At 41.7% G+C, this 27,634-nt stretch overlaps 1 protein-coding gene across 3 annotated transcripts in view; it reads right to left on the minus strand.

Moving 5' to 3' along the window:
* Irf2 (interferon regulatory factor 2) overlaps positions 1 to 27,634 on the minus strand; it is a 101,118-nt gene that overhangs the window by 18,565 nt on the left and 54,919 nt on the right. For all 3 annotated transcript variants that reach the window (XM_027391083.2, XM_027391080.2, XM_027391082.2), the window contains exons 3-6: positions 20,122 to 20,221; positions 19,280 to 19,456; positions 18,927 to 18,973; positions 8,408 to 8,525 (exon numbers count right to left, since the gene is read on the minus strand). In XM_027391083.2, coding sequence (XP_027246884.1) covers positions 8,408 to 8,525; positions 18,927 to 18,973; positions 19,280 to 19,456; positions 20,122 to 20,221 — 442 coding nt within the window. The remainder of the gene's footprint in view (positions 1 to 8,407; positions 8,526 to 18,926; positions 18,974 to 19,279; positions 19,457 to 20,121; positions 20,222 to 27,634) is intronic.

Below are 27,634 nucleotides of genomic sequence, written 5' to 3' on the forward strand. Positions count from 1 at the left end.
CAGCTGAACAGAAAGACATCTTCAGACTCATTTTGTTGCCATTCATTATTAATGTACTATTAAGTCTATTAACTATTAACTGCCTGGTCACTATTAAGACCAGGAAAGGAATCATTAATCCTGTGGGTGATGGTCTCAGGAAATCTGAGCAGCATCTTTGTCCCAGAAAAGAGTAATGACTCAGTCTTACACCAGCCATGCAAAAGGGTAAAGAATTATCAGAAAGCCTGCACGCACTGCAGGGTAGAACTAGAGGACACACTGCTAAGGGAAGTAACTCAGGCACACAAAACCAGTGCTGCTTGTCCCCAGCCCATGAGTCAAAAGAAATTCTATCTCATTAGAAACAGAGAAGAAAGGTCACCACTGGAGGCTGCAGTGGGAGTGAGGGAAGCTGCGGATCCAAGGGCTCAGAGCATGTTTAGAGTTGAGGAGTGACTTTTAGAGGTCTTCAGCACTGCATGTTGTCAGCGATAGTAATACTGTACTGTGTACTTCCAAATGGCTGAAAGAATTGATGTCTTAAAAAATCCTAATACCACAAAAGTTGATGGGGTAGCAGATTCTTTCATTACCATGATGAATTAATATATTCACAATTATTACATGTCAATCAAAAGTAAGTGAACAGCATTAACAACAATCGTGAAAAATCATGGCACAACCCTAGCTTGAGTTTGGCAGATCTTTTGAGGCTGACTTCACCTAATAAATGAAGGGAAACTCCAGAACCATCCAACACATTCAAAATGAGCTAAGTCTTAAGAAATTGTGCCTGGAGTTTGGGGGATTTTTTTTAAGGGCTCCAACTCATACGTACATTCTCCAGGCCTGTCTGCTAAGAAAGCTAAGTGGTACAACAAGGCAAAAGACAGGAAAGGGAGATACTTCCACAGGGGCAGGAGGCAGGAAAGAAGGGATACCTCCAAAATAGGAATGAATCTCTAAAAATCAAGGGGAATGATGGGTACTGACAGCCTCTGCTATAGCCTCCTATGAGTCAGTGTTCAGCTAAGACTTCAGACAGAAAGTTATCTATTCAAGAGGCCTGTTATATCTTTGTTAGTTCTTTCTAGTTCTTAGTAACATCAGAAGTCCAGATGGAAGCAAAGCTTTATGGATGGAAAGGTATCCCTGGGCCAGGAAGCCTCAATTCTGAATTCTAAATACATATTCAAGCCAAGCTCATTGCCAGGCCTCTAGTTTTACAAGGCATCTCCAGAGTCCAGTCCAATCCAAATCGTCACAGCATCTCTGCAAGATATTATTGTGATGTAATTCGTGACTTGTCACCCACTTGCCTGAAACTCTGAAGGAGTAGTGCCTGCTTTGGGGCACTTTACTGTTCATATTATGCTTCAATGCAAAAAAAAAAAGATTTTTTTTATTTATGTGTTCATGTATTTGTTTGTGCACATTTTTGTCTATGTTTGTCTGTATGTATGTCTTTGTACATGGATGCATTTTTCAGGTACCCACAGAGGCTAGACAATAATGTCAGATTGCCTGGAGCTGGAGTTACAGGCAGTTGTGAGTTGCCCAACACTGGTACTTGGAACTGAACTCTGATCCTTTGGAAGAGCAGCAAGCACTCTTAACTGCTGAGCCAACTTTCCAGGCCCCAATGCCAATTTTAAACACTCCCCAACAATTTGAATAAAACCCAAATTTCTTAACCATGATCTACAAAGTCCCTATGACATTTCCTGCCTACCTGTATCAGTCAGGGTTCTCTAGAGGAACAGTGTAGATAGAATGAATGTATACTCTAATACATCTAACACATATATTAGATTTAGAGGCTGTGGTCCTGTTAGTCCAACAATGGCTGTCGACCAACAGGAAGTCCAAGAGGTTCAGTCCATGAGGTTGGATATCTCAGCTCATCATCAGGATATACAGAAATTCTGAAGAAGTGGGCTCTAAACCAGTAAAGAAATGGCCTTGCCAGCAAGAGTGAGGTCAAGAAGGCAAAGAGCAAGTGCTCCCTTCTTCCAGGAGGTGTGGCCCAGGTTAAAGGTGGATAGTCCCACCTCAAGAGATCTACATTAACAGTGGGTCTTCCCACTTCAAATGATTTAATTGAGGGGGAAAAAGCATCAAGGGTGTACCCAGCCACTTGGGTTTTTAGCTAATTCTAGTTGTCAAGTTGACAGCTAACAATAGCCCTCATAAGTCCACTCCTTGTCAACTTGATACACACTCATCTCCTTATGTCATGATTAATTTCCAGGTCATAATTATGCCTAACAGGATACGATTATCATACATACAGTCACAATTGCATCATATGTTTAACCAGGTCATAATTATGTTTACATGATACAACTATCCTCATATAACTGCAAATGCAGGTTCTGAAAAAACTTGGGGAGAAGAAGAATATGATCAAAATATTTTCAAATTTAAAAATTGTTTTAAATAATAAAAGGAATTTGATTAAGAATAGATGAGGAAAAATTTATAATAGTTTGTTTTAAAAATAAAATGCTAGGTATTACTTAAAGTGAGTGTTTATATACTAAAATTTATTAAAATATTTCCTAAAAATTTTTTCAATAGGTGGCAATGTGCCTTGATGGACATGCTTTTGGTATCTCAAAACTTAAATATAACACTGATATTTTCTTAATTACTATTAAATTAGGTGATAAAGAAACCAAGAAAGGAAAACCTAAATATCTGTATTCTTAACAAAATATGACAGAAATATTCATGTCAGTTATATTCCTCATTTCTGCAACTGGTCACAAGGCCTTAGCTGGTATTTGTAACTACCTTCCTCTACTGTCCATTCTGTATCACATGACCTTAGCTGGTATTTGTAACTTCCTTCCTCTACTGTCCATTCTGTATTTTCTCCACCCCTGGCAAAAAAATCTCAAAAGGTCTTGGCTCTTTTCCTGGAAGAGTGACCCATTCCTTCATTCCTGAAGGGTCTGTGTCCTTTTCCCCCTGTCTGGATTAGGTTGTCGTAGCTCCCCTTGACTTTAATCCTAGGATTGGTAGCACCAACACATGCCCTAAAGGATCTCCTATACCCCAGACATAATCTTTCTTAGCTCTATGGTGGAGAAGCAATCTAACTTCCCCTTGACGATCTGGATAAATCACCCCATCTAACACTGGTATTCCTTTCTTAGCCTTGGCTTAAGGGTATCAGTAGCCCTAAGCATGGAAAAGGGAAGTTTGAATTTCTAGTTCAGTAGAATGTTATGGCTACTGGCATGAGTGCTTTCCCTCTGCAACCCAAACTTCTGGGCCAGCAGAACTCAAGGTCATAGGAACAGGAATCAAAACTTTCCCCAGTGGGCTACTAGGGGTGATGTTGAGTGGAACTATTCCCCCTTTCCACCCCCTAATTCCTGGAGTCATGAAATCTGGCTGTGGGAGAAACAGTACAATATATTGGGTGCTGCTGATTCAAAGCATATACCACCTTCCGGAGAACCTTGCCCCGGCCATCCATGTTGCTGCCTCCTAATTAGTGCTGTAACTATGTGTTTGAGAAGGCCGCTCCATTTTTCTGTCAAGGCAGCTGCTTCAGAATGATGGGAAACATGGTAAGACCAGTGGATTCCATGATCATGGACCCACTGCCACACTTCTCTGGCTGTGAAGTAAGTTCTGGTCAACGGCAATACTGTGTGGATTACTATGTCGGTGGATCAGGCATTCTGTAAATCCACAGATGATCATTTTGGCAGAAGCATTATGTGCAGGAAGGCAAATACAGAACCAGAATAATTATCTACTCAAGTAAGGAGGAAGTGTTGCTTTTTCCACGGAGGAAGTGTCCAGTGTAACAACCCGCCACCCGGTCACTGGCTGCTCACCTCAGAAAATGATGCCATATCTGCGGGTGCTCATTGTTGGTCTCTGCTGTCGGCAGATCTGGCATTCAGCAGTAACTGCAGCCAGGCCAGCTTTGGTGAGTGGAAGTCGTGTTGCCAAGCCCATGCACAACCCCCATCTCTGCCACCATGACACGCTGTTCATGGGCAATGACAGGAATGGCTGGGGAAAAAGGCGGACTGTCCACGGAATGGGTCATCCTATGGACCTGATTACTGAACTCCTCCTCTGCTGAAGTCACCTTTTAATGAGCATTTACACGGGATATAAGTATCTTCACATCCTTAGTCCATTTGGAGAGCTCTATCCACATACTTCTTCCTTGGATACATTTCTCACCAGTTTTCCAACCATGTTCTTTTGAAGTCCCTGACCATCCAGCAAATCCATTGGTTACAGCCCATTCATTATGCGTCAGTGAGGAATTACAAAGCTGGTAATTTTTCTTTCCAAAATAAAATGTATGAACACATGAATTGCCCAAAGTTCTGCCCTCTGTGAAGATTTCCCTTCACCAATGAGTTTCAAGGTTGTCCCAGAAAGGGGTTGTAATGCTGCAATTGTACATTTCTGAGTGATGTCTTCGTAAAGTGCAGAACCATCAGTAAAACAGGCCATAGTCTTCTTTCCTCACTCAACTGACCACAGGGCATATATGGCCCATGAGGCTATAGGTGCATGCATGGGCACAATCAGCCCATGGTAATGGGCATTTGAGCGACTTCTTAATGTAACTTGCTTGTATCCTCAAGACCTGCTTGGGCCAGATCACATATAGCCCACTTCCATTTGATAATGGATTTCAGTTGTGTACATCTTACTTCATGACATGTTGGGTCAGACAACACCCAGCTCATGATGAGCAATTCAATTTGGATGGTAACTTTGTAGCCCATTGTCAAACATTCAGTTTCCACTATGGCCCAACAACAGGCCAAGAGCTGTTTCTCAGAGGGAGAATAGTTGTCTGCAGATGATGGTAGTGCCTTGCTCCAAAAGGCTCCGTACAGCATCCCTATCTGTCATTGACACCATCAGGCCTGCTGTATCATATGGTCCAAGTGGTGGAACAGCCTGCACAGCAGCCTGGGCCTGCTGAAGAGCCTTCTTCTGTTCCAGGCTCTACTCAAAGCTAGCAGTTTTCCAAATCACTAGGTATATGGGTGGGAGTAACACACCCAAGTGGTTAATGTGCTGTCTCCAGAATCCAAATAGGTCTACTAAATGTGTTTCTTTCTTGGCAGGAGGGGCCAAATGCACTAACTTAACCTTCACCTAAGAAGGAATATCTTTGCATGCCCCATACCATTGAATTCCTAAAAATTTGACTGAGGTAGAAGGCCCTTGAATTTTTGGTTGGATTTATTTCTCATCTTCTGATAAGCCCATATTACCAAAAAGTACAAGGTGGTTGCTACCTCTTGCTCACTAGATCCAATCATCATGTCATTGATATTGTGGATCAATGGGATATCTCTTTGAACAAAGTTATGATACAGGGCTGGAGAGTTAATATACCCTAGCGGCAAAACTGTAAGGGTATACTGCTGGCCTTGCCAACTGAGAGCCAACTGCTTCTGGTGGTCCTTATGGACAGGTACTAAGAAAAAGGCATTTGCTAGATTCATAGCTCCATACCACTACATACCAGGAGATGTGTTAATCTGCTCAAGTAAGAACACCACATCTGGTACAGCAGCTGCAATTGGAGTCACTACTTGATTAAGTTTTCCATAGCCAGCTGTCAATCTCTATGGTCCATGTGTCTTCTGCACTGGCTAGATAAGAAAGTTAAAGGGAGATATGGTTGGAGCCAACACCCCTGCATCTTTCAAGTCCTTGATGGTAGCACTAATTTCTTTAGTTCCTCCTGGAATGCAACATTGTCTTTGACTCATTATGTTCTGTGGCAGAGGCAACTCGATTGGCTTCCATTTAGCCTTTCCAACCATAATAACCCTCACTCTACAGATCAGGCAACTAATGTGAGAATTCTGCAAACTTCTAAATATATATCTATCCTAATTACACATTCTGAAACCAGGGAACTGACCACATGATGAACTGGCAGAACCCGTGGGCCTAATGTGAGCTGTATTTGGGCTAAAACTCCATTGATCACTGACCTCTGTAAGCCCCTATTTTAATTGGGCCACAACATTCCTTGGGATCTCCAAGAATCAGCATCAATTCAGAGCCAGTATCCAATAGACCCTGGGAAGTCTGCCTGTTTCCTCCCCCTTCCCCCCCCCCCCCCGTGGACAGTTACCCTTGTAACTGTAGATTCCTCTGGGGGAATGACTGGAGAAATGTTAACAGTAAAACCTTTATGTACTTTACCAAAGTCCTTCCACAGGAGAACCTGGAGGTCCCTTCATTCAAGGAGTTCTGGGTCTGCAAACTGTCTCAAGTCTGGAAATTAGTTCATAAGCTGAAATTCTCTTTTGCCAGGATCCAGTGTAACTTTTATTTGTTTGAGTTTTTTCACTTATATAGTAGGCTTTTTTATCTAGTTCATCCCTAGAAACACCATATTGATTAGCCAGTATCAATGGTCCATATAAGTCATGCCACCATAAAAATCATTTTAACTGTGTTGCCCATTATGGGTTAGGCTGTTATGATCATTGCTTTGGCTTTGCTGGCTCATGACGATAATATGATCACCTTGCCTTTGGTAATTCAATGGTGCCACCTGGCCCCTGCTACTTTGGGCCCCAGTTAAACCCACTGCAATTAATTCATCCAACTGAGCAGTAGCATCTCCAGTCCTAAGGTCTGACACAAGGGAAAGGGCAACAAAGCTCTTCAAATGTGCTAGTGCCCCCTCACCATTTTTGCTGTCTCATAGGATCAGCAAAGGGCATGTCTTCAGGGTTTTCCCACTGTGGAGGATTAGTTTTACATAGCACACTCACTCTAGCATTGCTTTTTCCCTGGTCCGTAAAATCCCTTCACCAACACTAAGCCCAGGGATATCAGACATCTCCAATTCCTTTTCAGTCTGCCATCTTTTGACAAATGCTTCCATTAACCATTCAAACTTTTGACATGCTTCCATACTAAAAATAAAACCTCCACTCTATGGATTCATATCAGTAAACTCAGCCTTATCCAGTTTTATGTTCCTTCCACCATTATCCCACACCCCTAAAATCCATTACCACACATATTCCCTGGACTTGTGCTTGAACAAATTAGCAAACTCATTAAGCCCTTTAGCAGTGTATTTGGTGCACCTCTTATGGTCTATACTTTCTATCTCTCCTCTAGGAGCCTGCTTAGCCTTGTCTGGTTATAGGTCTAGAAGAAACTACTGGGTGGGCCCTGAGGGACAGAAGCATTGTCTTGCCTGTCATCTCCTTCAGAGAAAGTCACTGATGATTTAGCAGACAATGAAGGATTAATTTCCTGTCAAAGAGGAAAAAGGCAGTATTTCAGGGGCTAGATATGTGAGTACACCATCGACTAAGAGTGGAGAGATTTCTTCCTAAGGTAAGATAAACCCTTGAGCATTCGTTCAAAGTTCTCAACTCTAATAGGGTCTTCCCACTCATCTCCACCCCAAGTTACAGGATCCCATTCTTCACAAATTAACGCCTTTACTGTAACCATCAACACTCTCCAACTTGACACTCTCCAAGGCTGTGGCTTGAATTTTCACTGCTACTCAGCCAACCTTATGAGGGCTTTGGTTTGATTTTCCACAACTTGCACTCCATGGCTGCTGTAGAGAAGATTGTCTTTCAGGGAACACTTAGAAATCTTTAGGCTGTTTATGTGCATTCAGGACTGGTCAGTTTGATCACCAAATTTAATACCCAGGGTTTCTGTCAGCATCATGTCTGCCTCCTCCATGTGTCACTGGCTGCTCGTCACACACCCACTATAGGGGAATGTTGCTCTTCTGAGGACACCACTGCTACCACCATGTAAATATGGTTTCTAGACTGTTCCAAATCACCTCTGCTTTCTCCCACAAATGGGGGTGCTATGCTTACTTGTGTCTTTGTTTACTGCATCCCCATAAAATGGAAATAGAGTTGAACTTGTCCCCTATTTACTTCCTAGCCTCAGAACTGTATCTGGACAGTAGAGAATGCTCGTTGAATCTGTAGAGCCAGTCAGTCCTTTGACAAAAAGTTTCTGTGCCTCAGTTTCTTGGCTTGTAAAACCAGTGCTACCTCTGGGCAGGTGTCACAAGGCAGAAGCTGGGAGGACTCACAAGGCTGGCCTTTTTTCTCCTTGGTTCCCAAGTTAAATAAATGACATTTTTGTCCCTGTGACTGAACAACGAGTGATGAAGAATTGCTAACCTCTAGCTACCAGGGAGGAAGCATTTCAAACGCCTGGCTTTCTTTTCTTGGACCTAACTCGTCTACAGACCTTGATCTCATCTGTGAAGCCCTGAAATCTAGGCACCAGAACTTGGATTTGGACATGTTCCAAGACTACCTCTTACTGACTATGTTATTTTGAGATTACTGTTTTGCAAATTTTAGACCTTGGAGGCTGCTCGTGAGTATAAAAATAAGATGTCAAAACAGTTTACCTATGATGTTCACCGTACTATCCACTTCATTTTTTATAGCTGAAGTCAGGACCGCATACTCAGGAGAAAGGTCACTTACTCCATTACTAAGCCCCAAAGATGACTCAACTGGTTCTTGCTAGGAAGAAGAAAAGAAAAAAGAATTGAGAACACTTCCTTTCCCTCCCTTTTCTTAGCTTACATTCTCCCCCTGTCTAATTTGTTGGATCCTAGGGTTAGTCATTCACGTCATGTCCCAAATGTATCCCCTGCCTCTCTAAATTAGCCTGACATTAAAGAAGCTGGCTATTCAGTTTCTTTCATTTGCCTTCAAGGAAATGTTCTCAGCACATCTGGCTTGCCTTCAGGAAATACCTGCAGCTGTAGAGGTGAGCTCTGTGCTTGAACAGAGCTGCAGCACTGTCACGGAAGTCCCATGCTGCATGGGTCGGAGTCTTCCTCCTCTGAAGGAGGACATAGGGACCAACTCCTGGATTCTCTCCAAGGGAGAAGTCATATCCCTGCTTTTGCAGCCACTCTTAGGACAAACTCTGTCTCCATGATTAGCCAGTGACAGGAGCTCAGTGGGAGGTGGTGAGCATTCAGGTACACTCTGGGGTGAGGAACAGCCCCTTGAGCACACTGCTCTGGCGGTCCGATGATAACATGGCACACTACCTCAGCTGAACTCTCCTCTCACTGGCCCATCACCAGGCAGGCAACCCCACCTCCACAACTTGACACAAATGTCCTTGTGCCTAAAACTCTCACCCAGCCCCATAAGGTACATGTTGACACTGACAAAAGGAGAATATACTCTTTCCTTGTTTGAACTCTGCATCTCTTCTTCATTCAAGTGCACTTGAACCTGAGTGGACCAACTCCCCGAGAGGACCAACCAATCAAGGAAAACCAGTCCTGGGGTATACGTGACTTTTGGAGCTTTGATGAGAACCCTTCCTTCCAGTAAGACTACATTTGTTTCAATGATAGCAATAAGCCTCCTCCCCCCCAAAAAAAGCCACATAGCCAACTCCCCAGGGATCCAAAATGGAAGAAGAGGCCGGAGAAGGAGAATGAGGACAAGGGCTGCAAGCAGAGGGGGACTGTAGGAGTGGTAAAGTCAGGAGTACTTGGCATTATAAGGTATATGAAACATTCTTATCACTTGGTCATACTGGGAAATAAAGATCAAATTGCATACAGTCTCCACCATCCTCTGTCAAACTCCCATGACAATTATGGCTTTAAAGGCATTGCCTTGATGTTCAACTCAGCTTGAGGAAAGCTAAACAAAACAAAACAAAAAACTCACAGTAAAGTTTGCCAGCTTTACCAAAGGTCAGATACCCGGAAGGGCCCAGGGCCATCCCACTGAGCCATAATTTCAGCCCTTTCTTCCTCAGCATCTTGTATTTTCTCCTTGTTAATAAGTTCCAATAAAAGGCTTGTCGTTTCATGGAGGGGGGACCTTACCAGGTTTTTCTTCCTTTATAGTCAAACGTCTGAACAAATTCCTGCCTTTGCTAACTCTGCCTCCTCCATGCACACTCTTGAAAAGGCCTACAGTCCCATCTCGCCTCCATCTGCAGAATGAAGTTCCCAGAGGACATGCTAAGAAGAGGACTATGGAGCCAGGTTCTGTCTGACTCTGCTCCTCACTAGTCTGCAGGCTGAATTTAACCCTGTACTCCCTTGTTACAGCATTGCAGACATCTGTGTGCTGAGAACAGTAATGGGTACCATGCCATGGGGTGAGGTGAAGCTTAAAAGAAATGAAGAGAGACAGGGTTTCTCTGAATAATTCTGACAGTCCTGGAACTCTCTCTGTAGACCAAGCTGGCCTTGAACTCAGAGATCCACCTGCCTCTGCCTCCTGAGTGCTGGGGTTGAAGGTTGCACTATGTCTCCCTTTTCCGTAGCCTGAATCCTGAGATGCTGCTGTGGTACCCACCTCCGCATGGCACCATCCTTTCCCTGTGGATCTCTCAGGGATCCTGTTACATTTCCTCCTCCCTAATCATGTTCCACATTCTATTATGCCACTTCATTTCCTCAATCCCTCCCCGGGGAACTAAGTACGGGTCTCTAAAGAAAGGATAGGAAGAACTGCTTCACTGTGATCTTCTTTTGTTTCCTTTAAAAAAAAATCATTCTATTTCTAGATTTCTTATCAAAGTAATAAAACAGTCAGGTTTGCATTGTTCAAAAATTGAATTATTCTGACTTTGCAACAGAGACCTCTAAGTGTTTCACGTGATCTACGGTGTAACTGGTGGCAAGTGATACTTTTGTCACTTCTTGTGAGAGAAAATTATGACTCACTAAATTAATTTTCCAAGATCATGTTCCATTTAGCCTGGTGAGAGGCGGGAGCTGTGCAGCAGGTTCAAATGCAGGAACCTCTGTCTTCCGTACCCATCCCAACGGAGGCCCAGCAGGACCAGGGTGGAACAGAGATGGATGGGGTGGACCCCTGCTGCCCTCTGCCTACCTGATGTCCTGCCTGAGGCAGAACTTTCAACCAATGGCTACTGAGAGATGATTTGGAACTTGCCTTACTCCTCCTATCACCACTCTGGGCAAACTCTCATTGCTACTGCCACTCAAAGGGATGAGACACTAACATAATGTGCTGTACATCTATCTCCCTGCCAAGTCTCTTCTGAGGGTGTGGAACAGATGATCCCAAGAGAGAAGCTTCTTCAAGAACTCAGTCAAAAGTTTTGAAATAATTAGAAATGGGGATGTCAAAAGCTAAACTGGGCCAGCAAGATGGCTCAGTGATAAAGGCATTTGCTGCCAAGCCTGATGACCTGGGCTCAATCCTGAGACCAGCATGGTGGTAGGAGAGAATCTACTCCCCTAGGTTGCTCTCTGACCTCTACTATACACTGTGAATGTGTGACTATATGCATATGTACAGACAGACATATAAATAATATATAAATATATATATATTTATATATTTATATATTTATATATATAATATATAAATATATAAATAATAATATAATGCAAATACTTTTTTAAAACCTAAATTACATTATAAACCCAAGGATTCCAAACTGTGAAAAGAGGTGACAGTCCTCTATGAGCAACCACAAAGACAGATAGTCTGTCCTGATCACCTCTAATGATCCATTTCTCCCTTGTCTCAACAAAACCTCACTCTAGCCCAGTAAGTAAGACAGAGGCTCTTGTACAAAGTGATACCTGTGGCTACCTTGGTTTCTACGCCTCTTGCCTCACTCCAAAGTAACTAAACAAACAAACCATGTCAGGCAGATTCCCTCCACTTTGCAACAACGCTGCCAAATATTAAAGCTCAATGACATCTTCTGCATCTACAGAATCTAAGATGTAGTGTAGAGCTTGAAGGATTTTTTAGCAAAAGGAAATGGGCACAATAGAGGATTTTAAGGGTGAGGGGTGGCCATCCTTACAACTGTGAAACACCCTGCACAGAGAACCACAGAGAACAAGCTGCAGCACAGCCTTCAGCCTACCTTGACCTTTCCTTCCCTGGAGCAAGGCCATCATTATTTGACTCTTCCCCATCTCTCACCGCAGCTTCCCCTTTGACCTTTCTCCTCGGCTCACTCTTCACTTCCGTTTCTTTCCCTTCATCTCAGAGAATTTCTGTCTTAGAGAAGGCCCTCTCTCAAGGCTTCCAAAGTTGTTCTGGAATGAATAATCACACCTTTGACCCTCAGACAGCATGCCATTTGCTTGCCAAGGCGCTCTCTCATTTCACTCACAAACAAGCTCCAGGCTTAGTGTCCCCTCCCTGGATCCTCCTCTTTCATCTGCTCCTGCCTTTACTGGCCATGCTCAGGAGAAATGTCCCCTTCTCTCCATCGCATTGGTCACCATCTCAGTCGGTATTTGCTAGAGTCTGTCACTCTCTTCCTCCTACCAAGAACTGCCATTAAATATAAACCCCACTAGGCTCTGAAACTTTGCCCAAAGTAGTTCAACTTTATTTCCTGAAGTTATCCATAGAAGTGTGAACAAAAATTCCTGGTAAGAAGCTGTGGTCTGGAGAGACTGATCCACTGAATAGAACTTCAGTAATATAAGGAGATTGGAATGTTGTAGAGCCAGGGCCAATTAGCTTATCGTGAGCTAGCTTTAGCCTCCATAATAACCATCCTTGCCCCCTCAAAGCTAACTTCCTGGAACTAATCAATAAGAACTTTAAAAATTACATTAACATATTAGTCTACTCCCTTCCACCAACTCCAAAACTACAAATGCCATCAGATACATCAAAGATGGAAAAGCTGCCCCATCTCTCTGTAAGCACTTCTCTGATGTACCCATCCATGTATTTTAAACTTTCGTGACTTGTGATTTTCTTGATTCTGTAAAACTATAAAACTTCATGGAACTGCTACCACATGGGAACATGGAATTTGGAGTGACCTAAATCTATGTACCAGAGCCACAGTCACTCAAATTTAGCTCTAGAATAAACTATTGTTTCTTTCCTTTAAGGTGAAAGCTACCATTTCTGTGTCCACAGAAGTGATTTAGCCCACCAGCAGGGGAAGGGGAGGACTGGAGATGCCCCCAGGCAACTTCATCCTCCGAGACTGCTTTATCCAGAGCAGCTCTGGTGTGTTTTCAGGTAGAACGCTGATACAGGTTCTCTTGTAACCACAGCTTCCACCCTAAAGAGCTTTCCCAAGCAAGGAAGGGGCTGCTGCAGGAACAGCTCCCACAGGCAGTCACTGTACTGTCTAACTGGGAATTCACAGATTGAAACCAGTTCTGGTCTCTGTTGGAGGAAATAGTCCTGCAAGAAAGTTCTACGGAACTGTATCTGCTCTTCCGTAACTTCTATCCACAAGTCTGCCCTCAGAACTAACAGAGACCAACTCTTACAAAGTGACTTTAGGTCCCTTGCTATTCTGTTTCCATAATGATGTTGATGCTTTGTGTTTTCTTCTGCAAACAACACCCCAAACCCCCAAGGCAGGAAGCACTCATTCATATCCATCTTACCTGTGTGTCTTTATTTTCCATTGTTCTCCACACAAAACTCAAATTAAGCCAGTTTCCATATTCATTCAGAGAAAATCAAATAACTCTAACCTCTAGACCTTCATTCATGAAGCTCCTAGAACTAGTGAATGTGGACCATCTGATATGGGCCACATTTCCCTCCTCAAGATCTGCCTCAGGTTCTATGGTTTCCAAAAAGCTGAGGCCCAAGTCCACTGACTCTATGAAGCTATGCCACCTTGGGAAAATGACTCAGTCCCTGTGCCTATACTTCCTTGATATGGAAAGGGGAGAAAAATCTGACCATCACAGGAAGAACTAAATAAGGTAACAAGATCACTTAGAGAAACTAAAAATTGTCAACACCTACTGCTCTACCCACTTTTAGCCTTATTGTTCTTGGTCTTGCCTATATTGCTCACAGAGCAATCTGTTCCACGATATTTTCTGAAACACATACATTCACTGATGAAGGACTTCTCATTGATGTTTCTTTTATTCTAGTTTCCTTAGTAGACAAGCAGCCCCATGTAGACAGGTTTAGTTCAGTGATGGGTGGCTCACTAAAAGCAAAGGGTACACTCTCAGATCAAGAGTGGTGGAAATGAAGAAACTTTAGAGATGCATCTGTCTCAATTAGACTGTCACATTACAAAATGTGACTGAAGCCCAGAAAATGATGGGCCAGTGGCAGGCAGGACCACACCTTGACCAGGCCTGGGAAGATGCTTGTGTTCTCTGCCCTCTTTTTAAACTTTAATTGCCTCTCAGGGGCCCAAAGATGGACTTGAGGGCTTCCATGGATTTCTCTGTTCTTCCCAATGTGGACAGGAACAAAGTTAGGATATATTTAGTCTGCATCAGGTATGCCTCCCTAAGCACTTTTCCTAACCCCTTGACTTTGGGAAGAACTGGCACAAGCAACTTTACCTTGGTTTGAGAAAGGGCTTATCATGAAGCCCAGACTTGCCTTAAACTTAATATCCTACCTCTTCAGCTTTGTAAGTGTGGATGACAGGAACACACTACCACACCCAGTATGACTCCATTCTAACCCTGACAACTTCTCTCCTTATCACCACTTCCACTATAAAGTCACGAATCTTGGAGAAACTGTTTTGTGGGGGCAACAATGAAAATGTCTGTGGCCCAGGGAAAAACTTCAAGTACCTGGCTAGCATGCCCTCAATATTGTTTGCTAATTGAAACTTTAGCTTGAATTGAAGATTGGGAAGTGCTTGCTCCAACAACTGTAAGCAATTGCAGTTGTAGGAACATATGGACAGTTTTCTCAGTAGGCATCTAGCTAGTCTAGCCACACACATTTGCATACAGCTGAAGAATTCAACTTAGGTATTTTGTTAGTTTCATTGTTGTTTTGTCAGGGTTTGTTTTATTTTTTGAGACAGGACCTCGTGTAGCACAGGCTAGCCTCAAGCTTGCTACGTGGCTAAGGCTTACCTTGAAACTCCTGGTCCTTTTATCTCCACCTCCCAGGCTCTGGGATTATAGGCATGTACCACTAAGCCTAGCTCAATTTATATATTTTTGACTTGCAACAAAAAAGAGTAAACTTTTAAAAGTTTATTAAAGAAAATCTTTTGACTACAAGATTCCAGAACAACCATGGAATTAACTTTGGAAACATTCTGCAGGTACCCTAAGTCAAGCAACATCTTTAGCAACTATGAACCCCAGAACTGGGGAAGCCTGATTCCTGTCCCACTATGTAACATTGCAAGGCATATGCCAAAAAAAAAAAAAAAAAAAAAAAAAAAAGATCCACATCCAATAGTTAGGTTGCACTATGTCTGTATGATTCATCAGCTCTCTGCTGAAGGAACAATGTCCCTTGAGGAACACAGTGTTAGTCATATCTTTGTTACACAAGGATTTCACAACATTCGCTGCTAAGCAGGAGCTTCACTTCACATGGTTGCACCTAAGGCCTCTCAGTTCCTGGGTCAACATGGCTAAGCCCTGCCCAGGGCTGTGCCTTCCACAGCATGCTCATTTTAGTGGCCCCACAAAAGATAAGCCCCACAAGGCTGATGTAACTGAAGGTACTCTTTACTTGTGAAAACCCTACATGCCATCCACCTTCGGATTCACATTTCCTCACACTGCCACAGTCCCTGAAATACTGTATGTCTTAACCTTGACTGTGGGCCCCAGTTTCCCAGGAAGCAGCTATTCTGTCTTAAAGAGACATAATATGATCATCTATCACTATTCTTTGGTATTTGATATCAAATGGAATATAGTGCTCACATGTGGGCAAAATATCTTGAAAAGCAGACATTATTCTGCTGTCATTTTTCTAGCTACAATTATGAAATTAAATCTGTACCCTAATATAAAGTCCTTGACTCCCACCACACATATTTTATTCATGTATTTATTCAATAAATGCCTGTATCCACTCACTTATCAAACATGAAATATTTGTCCTATGAACTAGTCACTGAATGCTGTGAAAATAGTAAATATGATATAATCACACCTAAGATTGCAAAAAATTCTTCAAACTATGTATATTGTGGGGAGAAAAACAGTTATACATCACTTAATGAACAAGATGCTCAAAATTTAGGTTTAAAGAAGTAGCACAATGGAAAACAATATGGCTAATAACTAGGTTTTTTTTATAATCACAGGGAGAAAACAATCTTTTTTTAAATAAAAAGAGATGTAGGAAAAAATCCATTGATTAAAAACAAAACCACTTAAGCTGGTTGTGATGGTTCCTGTCCATAATCCCAGCACTGGAAAGAGAGGCTCAGTAAAAAGAATTACTGCAAATCTGGTGCATGGGTAGGCTATGCAGTGAGACCATGTCTCAAAGAAAAACCAGCCAACCAAGCAAACAAAGAAAAATCATATATATATGATTGGCATATATATATAACCACCATATATATATATATATATATATATTTACATATACATATATGGTTCTCATATCAATTTCTTTTTCTTTCTGAAACAAAGTTTCTGTATTCTATGGTCCAGGACAACCTCCTTCTTAAGATCTCCCTATTTTACCCTCTTGTTTTCAAGGATTATAGATATGTGCTCCCTATCATACCCAGCCCATAATATGGGTCTTAATTAAGGTTAAAAATTATATAGAAGCCTTAATAACATTTCCAAGATAACTGGAACCATGAGCATTGTCTAGATATTTAATGATACCAGGGAATTTGTCAAATTCATCAGCTAAAATAATGACACCATAATATTTTTAGAGTATTTACTTTTAAAGACACATAGTAGTAAAATATCTAGGGAAGAAATAACATATTTGAAATTTGCTTCACAATATTTTGACAATTATCAGAAATTGTTTCTATAAGTCAAAATGAGTCAAATATCTATGATGTCATATTGAAAGTCCAGAAGCACTAATGAAACAAATGTGGTCAGGAGTTGATTAATACTAAAATTAGGGTGTGCTCTAGTGTAAATTTTACTACTTCCTATGTGTATTAAATTGTTCCACAATAAAACTACAACAAAATTCATTATTAATCCTGCACTTTTAAAATTATTATTTGTGTGTGTGTGTGTGTGTGTGTGTGTGTGTGTGTGTGTGTGTGTGTATTACTGATGTGTATGTCTGTAGAAGAAAGAAGAGGGCTTTGGATCTCTCTGAGCTTAAAGTTAAAGGTGGGTTGTGATGGGGAAGGGCCTAGGTCTGGCCCAGGATGATGTGGTAGACTTTGGGGAGCCCCTTTTGAGGACCTTACCCTGCCTGGGGAGTGGAGGGGGGATGGCTAGGGGCAGGTGGGATGTTGGGAGGGAGGAGAGGAAGAGGGAGAAGGGATTGACATCTGAAGCAAGCTTGTTCCTAATTTGAACTGATAAAATAAAATAAAATAAAATAAAATAAAGGTGGGTTGTGAGCCACCTGACATGGGCCCTAGGAACCAAACTTGGGTCTCCTAGAATCACTCTTAACCACTGAGCCACCTCCCCAATTCCTAATCCTGTATTATTTTTAAAATAAATAAGACATTTTAAGATATAAAAAATGAAATAAAATATCACTGTTAACCAGTCTGTAAATACTTACTTTCCACTGCAGAGATAAACACCTCTAAACCTTAAACAACTAGATAAGTTTTTCCCCAAACTCTAACTACAGGGACCAGAGAAATGGCTTCCCCATTCCAAGAACTTGCTGCTCTTCTAGAGGATTGGTGTTTAATTCTTAGGGCACAGATGGAGGCTCAAAACTGTCCATAACTCCAGCTCCAAGGGATCTGAGGCCCTCTAGCCTCTATAGGTACCAGGCATGTACATGGTACACAGACATACAGGCAGGCAGCCTATACACATTAAAAATAAATAAATCTAACAGCAGTTAGCCATATGTATACCACAATTCTATACATAATATTCAACCAACCACTGACCTATGCTAAACATATACAGACTTCTTTTCTTGTGATTAGTCCCTTAAAGATACAACACAACAACTTTTATGCACTATTAGATACTAAAAATAACTAAGGGGTAATTTAAAGTAAATGGGTGATATGAATAGGTTCTATGCAAGCACATTACATCATTTTCCATGAGGATACCTTGCAGGGGAGGGGAATCCTAGGAACCAGGCCCCAATGATAGCAAGGATGCTGTCCCTTCCCAAACCTAATGAGATACCTAAATTAAGTCACTTAGTGTTTTTTGCTTATTTTTTTATTATAAATCAGAAGGTTCTACATCTACTTCAAGCTCAGTTCTAAGGAGCCATGATACCTTGCACACAAGCCACTCAACTCTTATATGTCAGTTAGTCCCTTCCTCTGCACACAGAAGCCAGTGACTTCTGTCTGTCACTTCCTGAGTGGCCCCTGGGTCTCTAACTGTACTTACTATCTGCCCTTTGCTTAGCAATTGATGGGCTTCCCCAGTCAGGCATGGAATTCGACACTTCTCTCACTATTTAACAAGGGCTACACCTTCTGTGCAACAAGGGATGGTTAGACTACCTAGTCGACTCAATCCCCATCCCCAAAAGAGAACTCCTGGGACTGATTCAGTCACAGAACAGGAAAGAACCACTGAGACTCACACTAATGAAGTGTCTGAACTACTTACTGTGTCCCCAATAAGACAGACAGAAAGATAGTTTATACTTCTTGACAGATGTACATAATAATTGCTGTAGCTTTCAAGCATATTTCATAGACTGAAAACATATTCCACAGTATTAGACATAAGTAGGTTGCTGGAACTTGGCTGGAGCTGAGCAACCAGCTAAGGAGAGGTGACAGTCAAGCTTTGTGAATCTGTTACATCATTTGCACTTTTCGCTGGGACACTGGAGTAAGCTAAGTATATGTGTACTTGAGTCTACAAGTGGCTATATGCAGAGGAGGAAATATAAATAGCACATAAAACACAACAGCAAAAGGAAAAAGGGCAAAGCCTCCACAAAGGTCCTGTTACTTGCTTTGATGAGCCAGAATATGAATCATTAATATACGGCCACAACATGGGCTTTCTAAACAATCAAGATTACCTTGATATGCTTAACTCGATCTTCTTTTTCTGTCTTTGGTTTCTTTCCTGTGGCAACAAAAAGGTAGTTCTGGATCAATTCATGAAGAACAGAGAAAGATGGGCTTTCCTACATTAAATTCTTTCCGAAACCCACTGAGCCTCAGCTATACAAGAGCAAAAGTACAAATGTAGCTTTTTGTGCCTTTGGTGCCTTGAAAGTCATTTTTCCAAGCCAAGCAATGACAGAATTATCACCTCTAGAGTGAACAAGTATTCTACCCTTCAAAGTGACGACAGAAGCAGAAATGAAGAAACTAAGGGTACCGTGGTCTATAGTGAGGGATCATTTATTTAGTCAGTAAATAGCTTTACCTTTCTTAGAAGGTCGTTCAGATAAGGGCAACATCCGGTACACTCTGAAGGCATTGTTTCCTTTCTTTATACTCCTATCTTTCACTTCTTCGATATCAGGCAAGGAATTCATGGCACATCGAAAATTTGCTTTCCATGTTTTCGGATCAGGTTTATCTACTCCTGGTTGATGCTTTCCTAGCAAAATAGTCAAAGATAAAGAAAAAGAAGGGGGACATTAACACAGAGGTAAAGGTCTCAAAACAGTACTGACAGAAAGACAGACAGACAGACAATGTAAAGCCTCTTGTTCCAGATGATTAACAATCCCACTTTGCTGGAAGCTGAAACATTTCTAGGGTACTGGCATTTTATTTCAAAACTCTAGACAACAGGAACCACATTGGCCTCTTTGTTTCTATCATACAGCTTGAAGTGAAAACATAATGGTAGATTGAGGAATCAAACTATACACATGACTAAAAAGCCAACAAGCAGAATTAACTAGCTTCAAATATTAAGTAAAAGGTCCACTTCTATAGATAGCTCCCTGTAGAAAATTTGTAATAAATAAATACATTACTAAAAGTTAAAAGTGCTGAAGTTCCCCTAGTAACTAACCCCTAAAACTTATGAGAATGCCACAACCATGGGAATTTTAAGGGTTGGGAACCCTTAGGATGGGTGAGACATCACTTCTGAGTGATGTTGTCTACATTCCTCATACATTCCCTAGAGGTACCTGGGGACAAGTCTCTGGATTTCAGAGCTGTCTTCATGAGGTCCTAAGCCAGGATATTTGTGTAATGGAAGCAAAATTCACCAATAACAACTGTGTAAATAAGCAAGGCAAGGGTTACTACCTGTGTGGATCGCCCAGTTCCTGAAGAGTGGCGCGTCCTTCTCCACATCCCACCCGTGTCTAGCTGCATGCATCCAGGGGATCTGGAAAATCTTCTTTTCCTGAAATGGGGGTGGGGGAAAGTTAAGTAAAAACTGAAGTCATGGGGTTTGACTGAGGATAGTACAGATTGCCGAAGTCTTCGTGATAAATTTCACAACTAAGCAAAACTGAGCATGTGGGGGTCTGCAATGATGTCGACTGTAAAACAAGCTTTTGGGCTGGGAAAGTGGCTCACTTAGTGGCTCACTTGAAGTGCTTGCCATGCAAACCTGAAGACCCAAGTTCAGGCACCCACATAAAAAGCCAGGTGTGGGGTGTGCCTGTGTCTTGGTTAAGGTTATTATTGCTGTGATCAAACACCATGACTGAAGCATTTGGGAGGAAAGGGTTTATTTGGCTTATGCTTCAACATCACTGTTCATCATCAGGACAGAAACTCAAAAAGGGCAGGCAGCTGGATGCAGGAAGGAGATCAAAAAAGGACATAGAAGAGAGCTGCTTACTAGCTTGCTCCCCATGAGCCTGTTTTGTTGTTGTTGTTGTTGTTGTTGTTGTTGTTGTTGTTGTTGTTGTTAATAGAACCCATGACCACCAGCCCAGGGATGGCACTGCCTATACTGGGCTGGGTCCTCCCCCATCAATCACTAATTAATAAAATGTCCTACAGGCTTGCCTACAGCCAGATATTATGGACACATTTTCTTAATTGATTTTCCCTCCTCTCAGATGACTTGTGTCAAGTTGACATTAATCTATCCAGCACAGCCTATAATCCTAGATCTGGGAAAGTAGAGACCAGCAGACCCCATGCTGGCCAACTAATTTGTTCAATCAGTAGGCTCCAGGTTCAGTGAGAGACACTGTCTCAAAAAAATAAGGTGGAGAGCCATTAAGAAGGACATCCAACATCAAACATGCACATGGCAAACATAGGAGCATGTACACATGCAACACACACACATATAATTTGAAGAAAACTTAAATTTAAAAAAAAAAATTCCACTGCCCCACTGGGTCCCTAATTCTGACAATCTACACAGGAGGGAATTCAGAGTCTTGCACTGCCTGGCAGAACAGAAGTGCACTGTAAGATCAAAGGTGAAGATTTAAGCTACAATGCTGTGTTCCTTGCTTTGTTTCCCTTCCCTTTCATACAGCCATGGATAAACGGTCACTGGCTGAAACTTCTAGTATGTATTTTATTATTTCTTCTTGGCACGCTGCTAAAGAAATGTCTAGTTTATTGGAGACCACTGCCACAGAAAACAAGTATCTTCAGTTTTGCATGGGTATTTACCAAGCATAGAGCTTATTTGTGTCACTCCAAGTCCACCGTCCTGGACATAAGAGCAGGAAACGCAAAGATATCCAGTCTGTGAGGTCAAATTCATTCTCCAGCAAAAAGTTCAATACAAACATCATACTGGACTCTTATCTTTCTTACCACCTGAATACAACTCACAACTGCTTAAATCAAACCCAGCAAACACATGCTCAGAAACCAATGCTCTAGAAAAAGGTCCTGCTCATAGCGAGATCTGGTGGGTGAAAGAAAGGTGGGTAGGCCCACCCTCCAGCTCTGCCCGTGTACTGCACATCTGACTATGTGTGACCATGTGAGGCCCACTTTTGTTTCTTGCAGTCCCTCAAGGAGCTAAGTAGATGATGACAGTTTCCATTTTACAAGTGAGGGAACCCAAAGAAAGGAACTCGATTATTTTGCCAAGAAACTTTTGGTTCAAGTTATGTAAATCCAGAGCCACAGTCATGTGATCCCTTATTAATCCACATGTTGTCTCTCACTCTCTAGATTCAGATTCTCTGCCCTGCTGTCTTGGATACAATGTGGTGGGGTTAGGGGGCAAGGTGGGGAGGTGTGTTTTGTTTGTTTGCCTATTTAAAGCTTTTTGGTAGTTCTGATCATTGCTAACTACCAGGGATACCTCCCTGCATCACACAATGGGGAAAAAAAGAAAGAGGTCAGTAGGGGATTTCCACCAGTGGATCTCACACAGTAAAATCTAGAAAAGGTCCCAGCAGTCCCAAAGAGATCTCTATACAGAACCACACACAAAGACTGAACTGATAATATTTTAAAATGCTGCAGAGTTTCCAAAACTGTTATGGGGAGGAGGGGATCTACTGTATTTATAACAGTCCGTTAATAAAGAAGAACTGAAAGCAACAGGCATTTTCATAAATTCTTCATTGTTCACTGTGTGTTGCCCACCTGTGGGGATCAGAAGGTTTAGTGGAGTTTTGTTTTTTTTTTTTTTTAATGTGTGCGAAAACCAGAGAACAGGATTCCTTGATGATGCTCTTGTGAAAATGAACATAAATAAAACAGAACTGATTTTGTGGAAAAGTTTTCCCTGCTGGCTAAGTTTCAGAATATTAGAAGGGGTGCTACCAGGATGCTGGGGGAGAAAACACATCAACGGCATTAAACCACCAATGGTCCAGCAGTGGACTCTGCATGCTGTATGTAATATATGCTGTAATGCAGCCAGGCAAGATGTGTTCACTGGTGCAATAGTGGCATGGATGTTAGTAACCAACTACTTTTGGATTGTATTAGAGGCCTGCTCCACAGGTGGGAATTTGTGCCTGGCACTGTAAACCTATTCAAAAGCCATGACCGTGAAAGTCATAGGCCCTAAGTTAGGAACCTAGTACAACTTCTTTTGCTAAGTTTCCATGTTGTTGAACTTCTTTCTGGATATTTTTGTTTATACCCATAAAATAGTGTTGTTTTCAACATTAGCTAGAGAAGTTTCTTTTTGCAGTGGGTAGTATTCCATGCAGACTTGTAACTAGTCAAAGTGCTGAGAATAAGTGACTATTGAGTGTTCAACCCTAAACACGACATCTACATCAATCTCCTCAAGACGCAGGGTTCATCACAGAAGAAGGGGTGAAAAGACTTTAATAGTGGGAGAATGGGGAGGAGTATTGTGGCAAGACATGACCACTGCACTTATAAACTAACAGCAGCTGTGGTTACCTGCACAAAACCAAGCCAGTCAAAGTTCAGACCGGAAGGAGGATGTGCTCTCAAAGTCTCACCAAGGCTGAGGAGCTCTATTGTCAATTGAGGGGTGATCCAGGAGGGAGGGCATTTTCCTTTGGGAGTGTGGCTGCTAATACACTGCTCATGCCCTGGCTGCTGGCCTCACAGCCATGCACATGTTGGAGTTACTAATGGAACTCAGTGGATGACTTAAAAACAAAAGACAGTGAACACGAAGGTTGGATGGGGGATATATTTGGGAAAGGTCCAGGAGGAGTGGGAAGAGGAATTGGGGAGGGATATTGTATATTGTTTACATGCATGAATAAATATAAAATACTCTTTTAAAAAGATTCCAGGCATTTTTTCCCTGGAATTCACTCCTATAATTTAAAGCTTCCTGCTTAAAAGTATAGACTTTAACTGGGCAGTGATGGCACATGACTTTAAACCCAGCAATTGGGAAGCAGAGGCAGGTGGATCTCTGTGAATTCAAGGTCAGTCTGCTCTACAAAATGAATTCCAGGACAGCCAGGGCTGACTCAAAACAAAAAAACAGAAGAAAAATACAGACTCTGAAGAATGTGTTGTGCTTTTTTTCTAGATTTAAAGAGTTCTAATGTAACACAATCTGAATTCTATTCCATAGACACGGATTCAAGCATTGCATGCATGTGTGCACGCGCGCGCACACACACACACACACACACACACACACACACACACACACGTGCATACACATACATTTTTTGCATATACACACAAATGTGGTCTCACAGGAATCAAACAAAAATCATAAAATCATAAAAATGGTGACTAAACCTAGCAATTGCCAGTACAGATCTTCCTGACATGGGTAAAGAATCCAAACAGACCTGAATCACTAAAGAATTACAAACTAAAACAAGTATCTCACCCCTCCCAATGGTTAGAAAGGGAATAAGAGAAAACCAGAAGATAAATAGCATTTGTGAGGTTTGGGAGACACTGGAATTCCCATGCACTGCTGATGTGGAGTAGCAGAGCCACTGTGGGAAATACTCTGGCTATTCCTCAGAAAGTTAGACACATACGTTGCCTGCTGGCAATGCCATGGTTTCACTTAATGTCTGGATGTGTCCTCAAAGAATTACAAGAATTCAACAAAAACTGACATGTGGTTGTGAACACACTAACCAAGCCCAAAGATGGAAACAGCCCAAATGCCCATAAACTGAGTGAACCACACGCATACAAAGAAGTATCCCTTTCATGCACTGAATTGGAATCATTCCACTTAGTTTATACAGGTCAGGAACAATGTACTGGCACACGCAACCACATGGGTGAACTTTGCAAGACTGTCTGACATAAAGAACCCCAACACAAAGGCACAAACATCAAATGGCTCAATTTCTAGGGAATAACCAGGAAGAGCAAAGCTATGCCAGCTGAAGGCAGCTCAGCAGTTTCCAAGAACTAGGGAAGGAAGAAATGGGCAGTGACTGGTTAATGGATATGGTGTTTTATTTGGGTGGGGTGAAAAATGTTTGGAAGGAGATAGTGGTGATGGCTACAGGAAACTGTGAAGATGCCTATTATCTCGGAATGTATACTCTAAAATAGTTAAAGTGGTAAGCTTTTTGAAAACTTCATCTAACTTTTAACTAGTTTTTCATATAAACTGTATAAAAAGCACTTCTAAATAAATATATCCCAGAGCTTTAAAAATACTTAATGGAAAACTATGAGTTTCCTTTTAAACATCCATTTTAGTGTGTGTATTGTGTGTCTGTGTGTGTGTGTGTGTGTGTGTGTGTGTGTGTGTGGTGTGTGTGTGTGTCTGTGTGTGTGTGTGTGTGTGTGTGTGTGTGTGTGTGTGTGTGTGTGTGTTGTGGGGGACATTCTGTGTATAGGTGAGTGCAGAATCAGAGGATTCCCTGGAGCTGGGGTTACAACTGGTTTGGCGTCACCCAATGAGGGTGCTGGGAACTGAAGTAGAGTCCCCTCTAAGAGAAGTATCCTCTCTCAACTGCTGAACCATCTCTCCAGATCCAAGATTTATTTTAAGATTGAGATTTGAAACAAGCATTCTTGTCAGAGATTCCTGTGCTTCCATAAACAGAAACAGTGTAGCTACATGACTGCATAGTCACTGATGCATCCTCAGAGTCCAGTGGTCCCAAGTGCCTCATAGTCCTACATACAGAGTGTTTGTGCACACTTCAAATGGAAAGACTGCTCCTGAGTCCTAGTGCCTTATAGTTCTGCATACACAGTGTTTGTACACACTTTGAATGGAAAGACTGCTCCTGAGTCCTACCATGTGTGCATATGAACAGACCTACCCAACTCAGGAAGAACTGGCTGAGTTGAGAAAATCACCTGAGGCTCTCTTGAGCAGAGTGAACTGCATGTACCTTGGTCCCCATGGAAACTAGTTCTGTCATCTCTCTCTGCTTCATTTTCCTCCAACATTGATAAGATGGTCTAACTGGTTTGTTCTTTCTGTTTAGACTTTTTACCCTGTACAGAGATAGCCTTAAAAGACACAAGCCTGTTTCAAAGTGAAGAAAAGAGAAAGCTCTTTGATCTGAGGAGAGGCCACAGTGCCTTGGTCTAAATGGACCGCTACTGTGAATATCAACAGCCAGAATGGAATTCACACAGAGCTATGAGAGAAATGATGAACCCAGCAGTGGATGCTGTCTTTATTCCTAGATGAATGACCTAAAAAAATTACAAGTAACCATACAGACAAATCTGGAACTAGCCTGGATTCTCCAACAAGTCAATGACAAGAAAGAAAACAAAAACAGGGCACTTAGTGCTCACAGTCAGAAGAGACCTGAGAGTCATAAAACTGAACTTGCAAACCAAACACAGACATATATCAAAAAGATTATGCACTGTATTCAAGTAGGCTTTATACCTGAGGTGCAGGATGGTTCAACATATGCAAGTCAATAAAGTAATGAACCACACAAATGAACTTAAAGACAAAAATCACATGATCATCTCAATAGATGCAAGATCCAACATGTCTTCATGATAAAAGTCCTAGATGTCCTAGATAAAGTAGGTTAAAAGGAACATAAAAATGCTATATGTAAGAAACTCAAGACAATGTCATCCTAAATGAAGAAAAGCATAAATCAATCCCACTGAAATCAGGAACCAGACAGGTATGTCCACCATCCTCATTCCTTTGCAATACTGTGCTCTAGCTAGTGCTAGAGCAATAAGGCAAGAAGTAAATTAAAGAGATATAAATAAGGAAAGTAGCCAAACCATCTCTATTTGCAAATGACATGATACCATATCTTAGAAATCCTAAAAATTCTACTGGTAAATATCTAGAAATGATAAATTCAGCAATGTGGCAGGATATAGAGTCAAGCATCAACAATGATTCTGGGGAAGCCTACTGTCCACATGCAAACGAAAGAAACTAGACTTGTATCTTCACAACAACTAACTCCAAAGAGATCAAAGACCTAAAGGTGAAACTCCTATAAGAAAACATAGGCAGTATTTACATGATATAGGTATAGGAAATGACTCCCTGGACAGGCCTGCAGTGGACCAACAATTACGGCCAACAATTGACAACAAGTGGATTTCATGAAATCAAAAGTCTTCCACACAACTAAAAAAATAATCAGTAGGGTGACGAGGAAGCCCAGAGAATGGGTGGAAATCATTGTCAGCTACACATATGATAGAGGATTAATATCCAGGCTATATAGAGAACTCAAAAATGAAAAGGCCAAGCAAAACAAAACAAAATACCTATTCAAAAAGTGAATATGAATCTTAATACAGTTCTTGAGAAGAAAAAAATGTCTAAGAAATATCCCTCCAAAAATATTCATTGACCCTAGCAATTAGGGAAACCCAAATCAAAACAATTTTGAGGGTTAATCTCACCGCTGTCAGAATGGCAAAAATCAACAATTGATTGACAAAGACTGTTGGAAAAGGGATGTGGAAAAAGAGGAACCCTCATTCACTGCTGGTAGGATTGCAAACTAGCCCAACCACTCTGTAAATCATTGTGGGGAAGCTAAAAGGAGACCTAACACCCGTGACCAGTTTTACCACTCGGTGGCACAGCCTACTCACTCCATGGATATTTTGCTTAACATGTCCATTGCTGCTCTATGTACAATACTTAGGAAATGGGAACAATTTCAATGTCTTTCAACCAATACACATATAATGAAAATGTTATACACACACACACACAGGAAATCAAGCTGCAAAGAAAAAGTGAAATCATTGCCGGGCATTGGTGGCGCACGCCTTTAATTCCAGCACTCGGGAGGCAGAGGCAGGCGGATCTCTGTGAGTTCGAGGCCAGCCTTGTCTCCAGAGCGAGTGCCAGGATAGGCTCCAAAGCTACACAGAGAAACCCTGTGTCGAAACCACCCCCCCAAAAAAAGTGAAATCATGAAATTTGCAGGTAAATGGATGGGACTAG

The sequence above is a fragment of the Cricetulus griseus genome, assembly GCF_003668045.3.
Source record: "Cricetulus griseus strain 17A/GY chromosome 1 unlocalized genomic scaffold, alternate assembly CriGri-PICRH-1.0 chr1_1, whole genome shotgun sequence".
Lineage (NCBI taxonomy): Eukaryota > Metazoa > Chordata > Mammalia > Rodentia > Cricetidae > Cricetulus > Cricetulus griseus.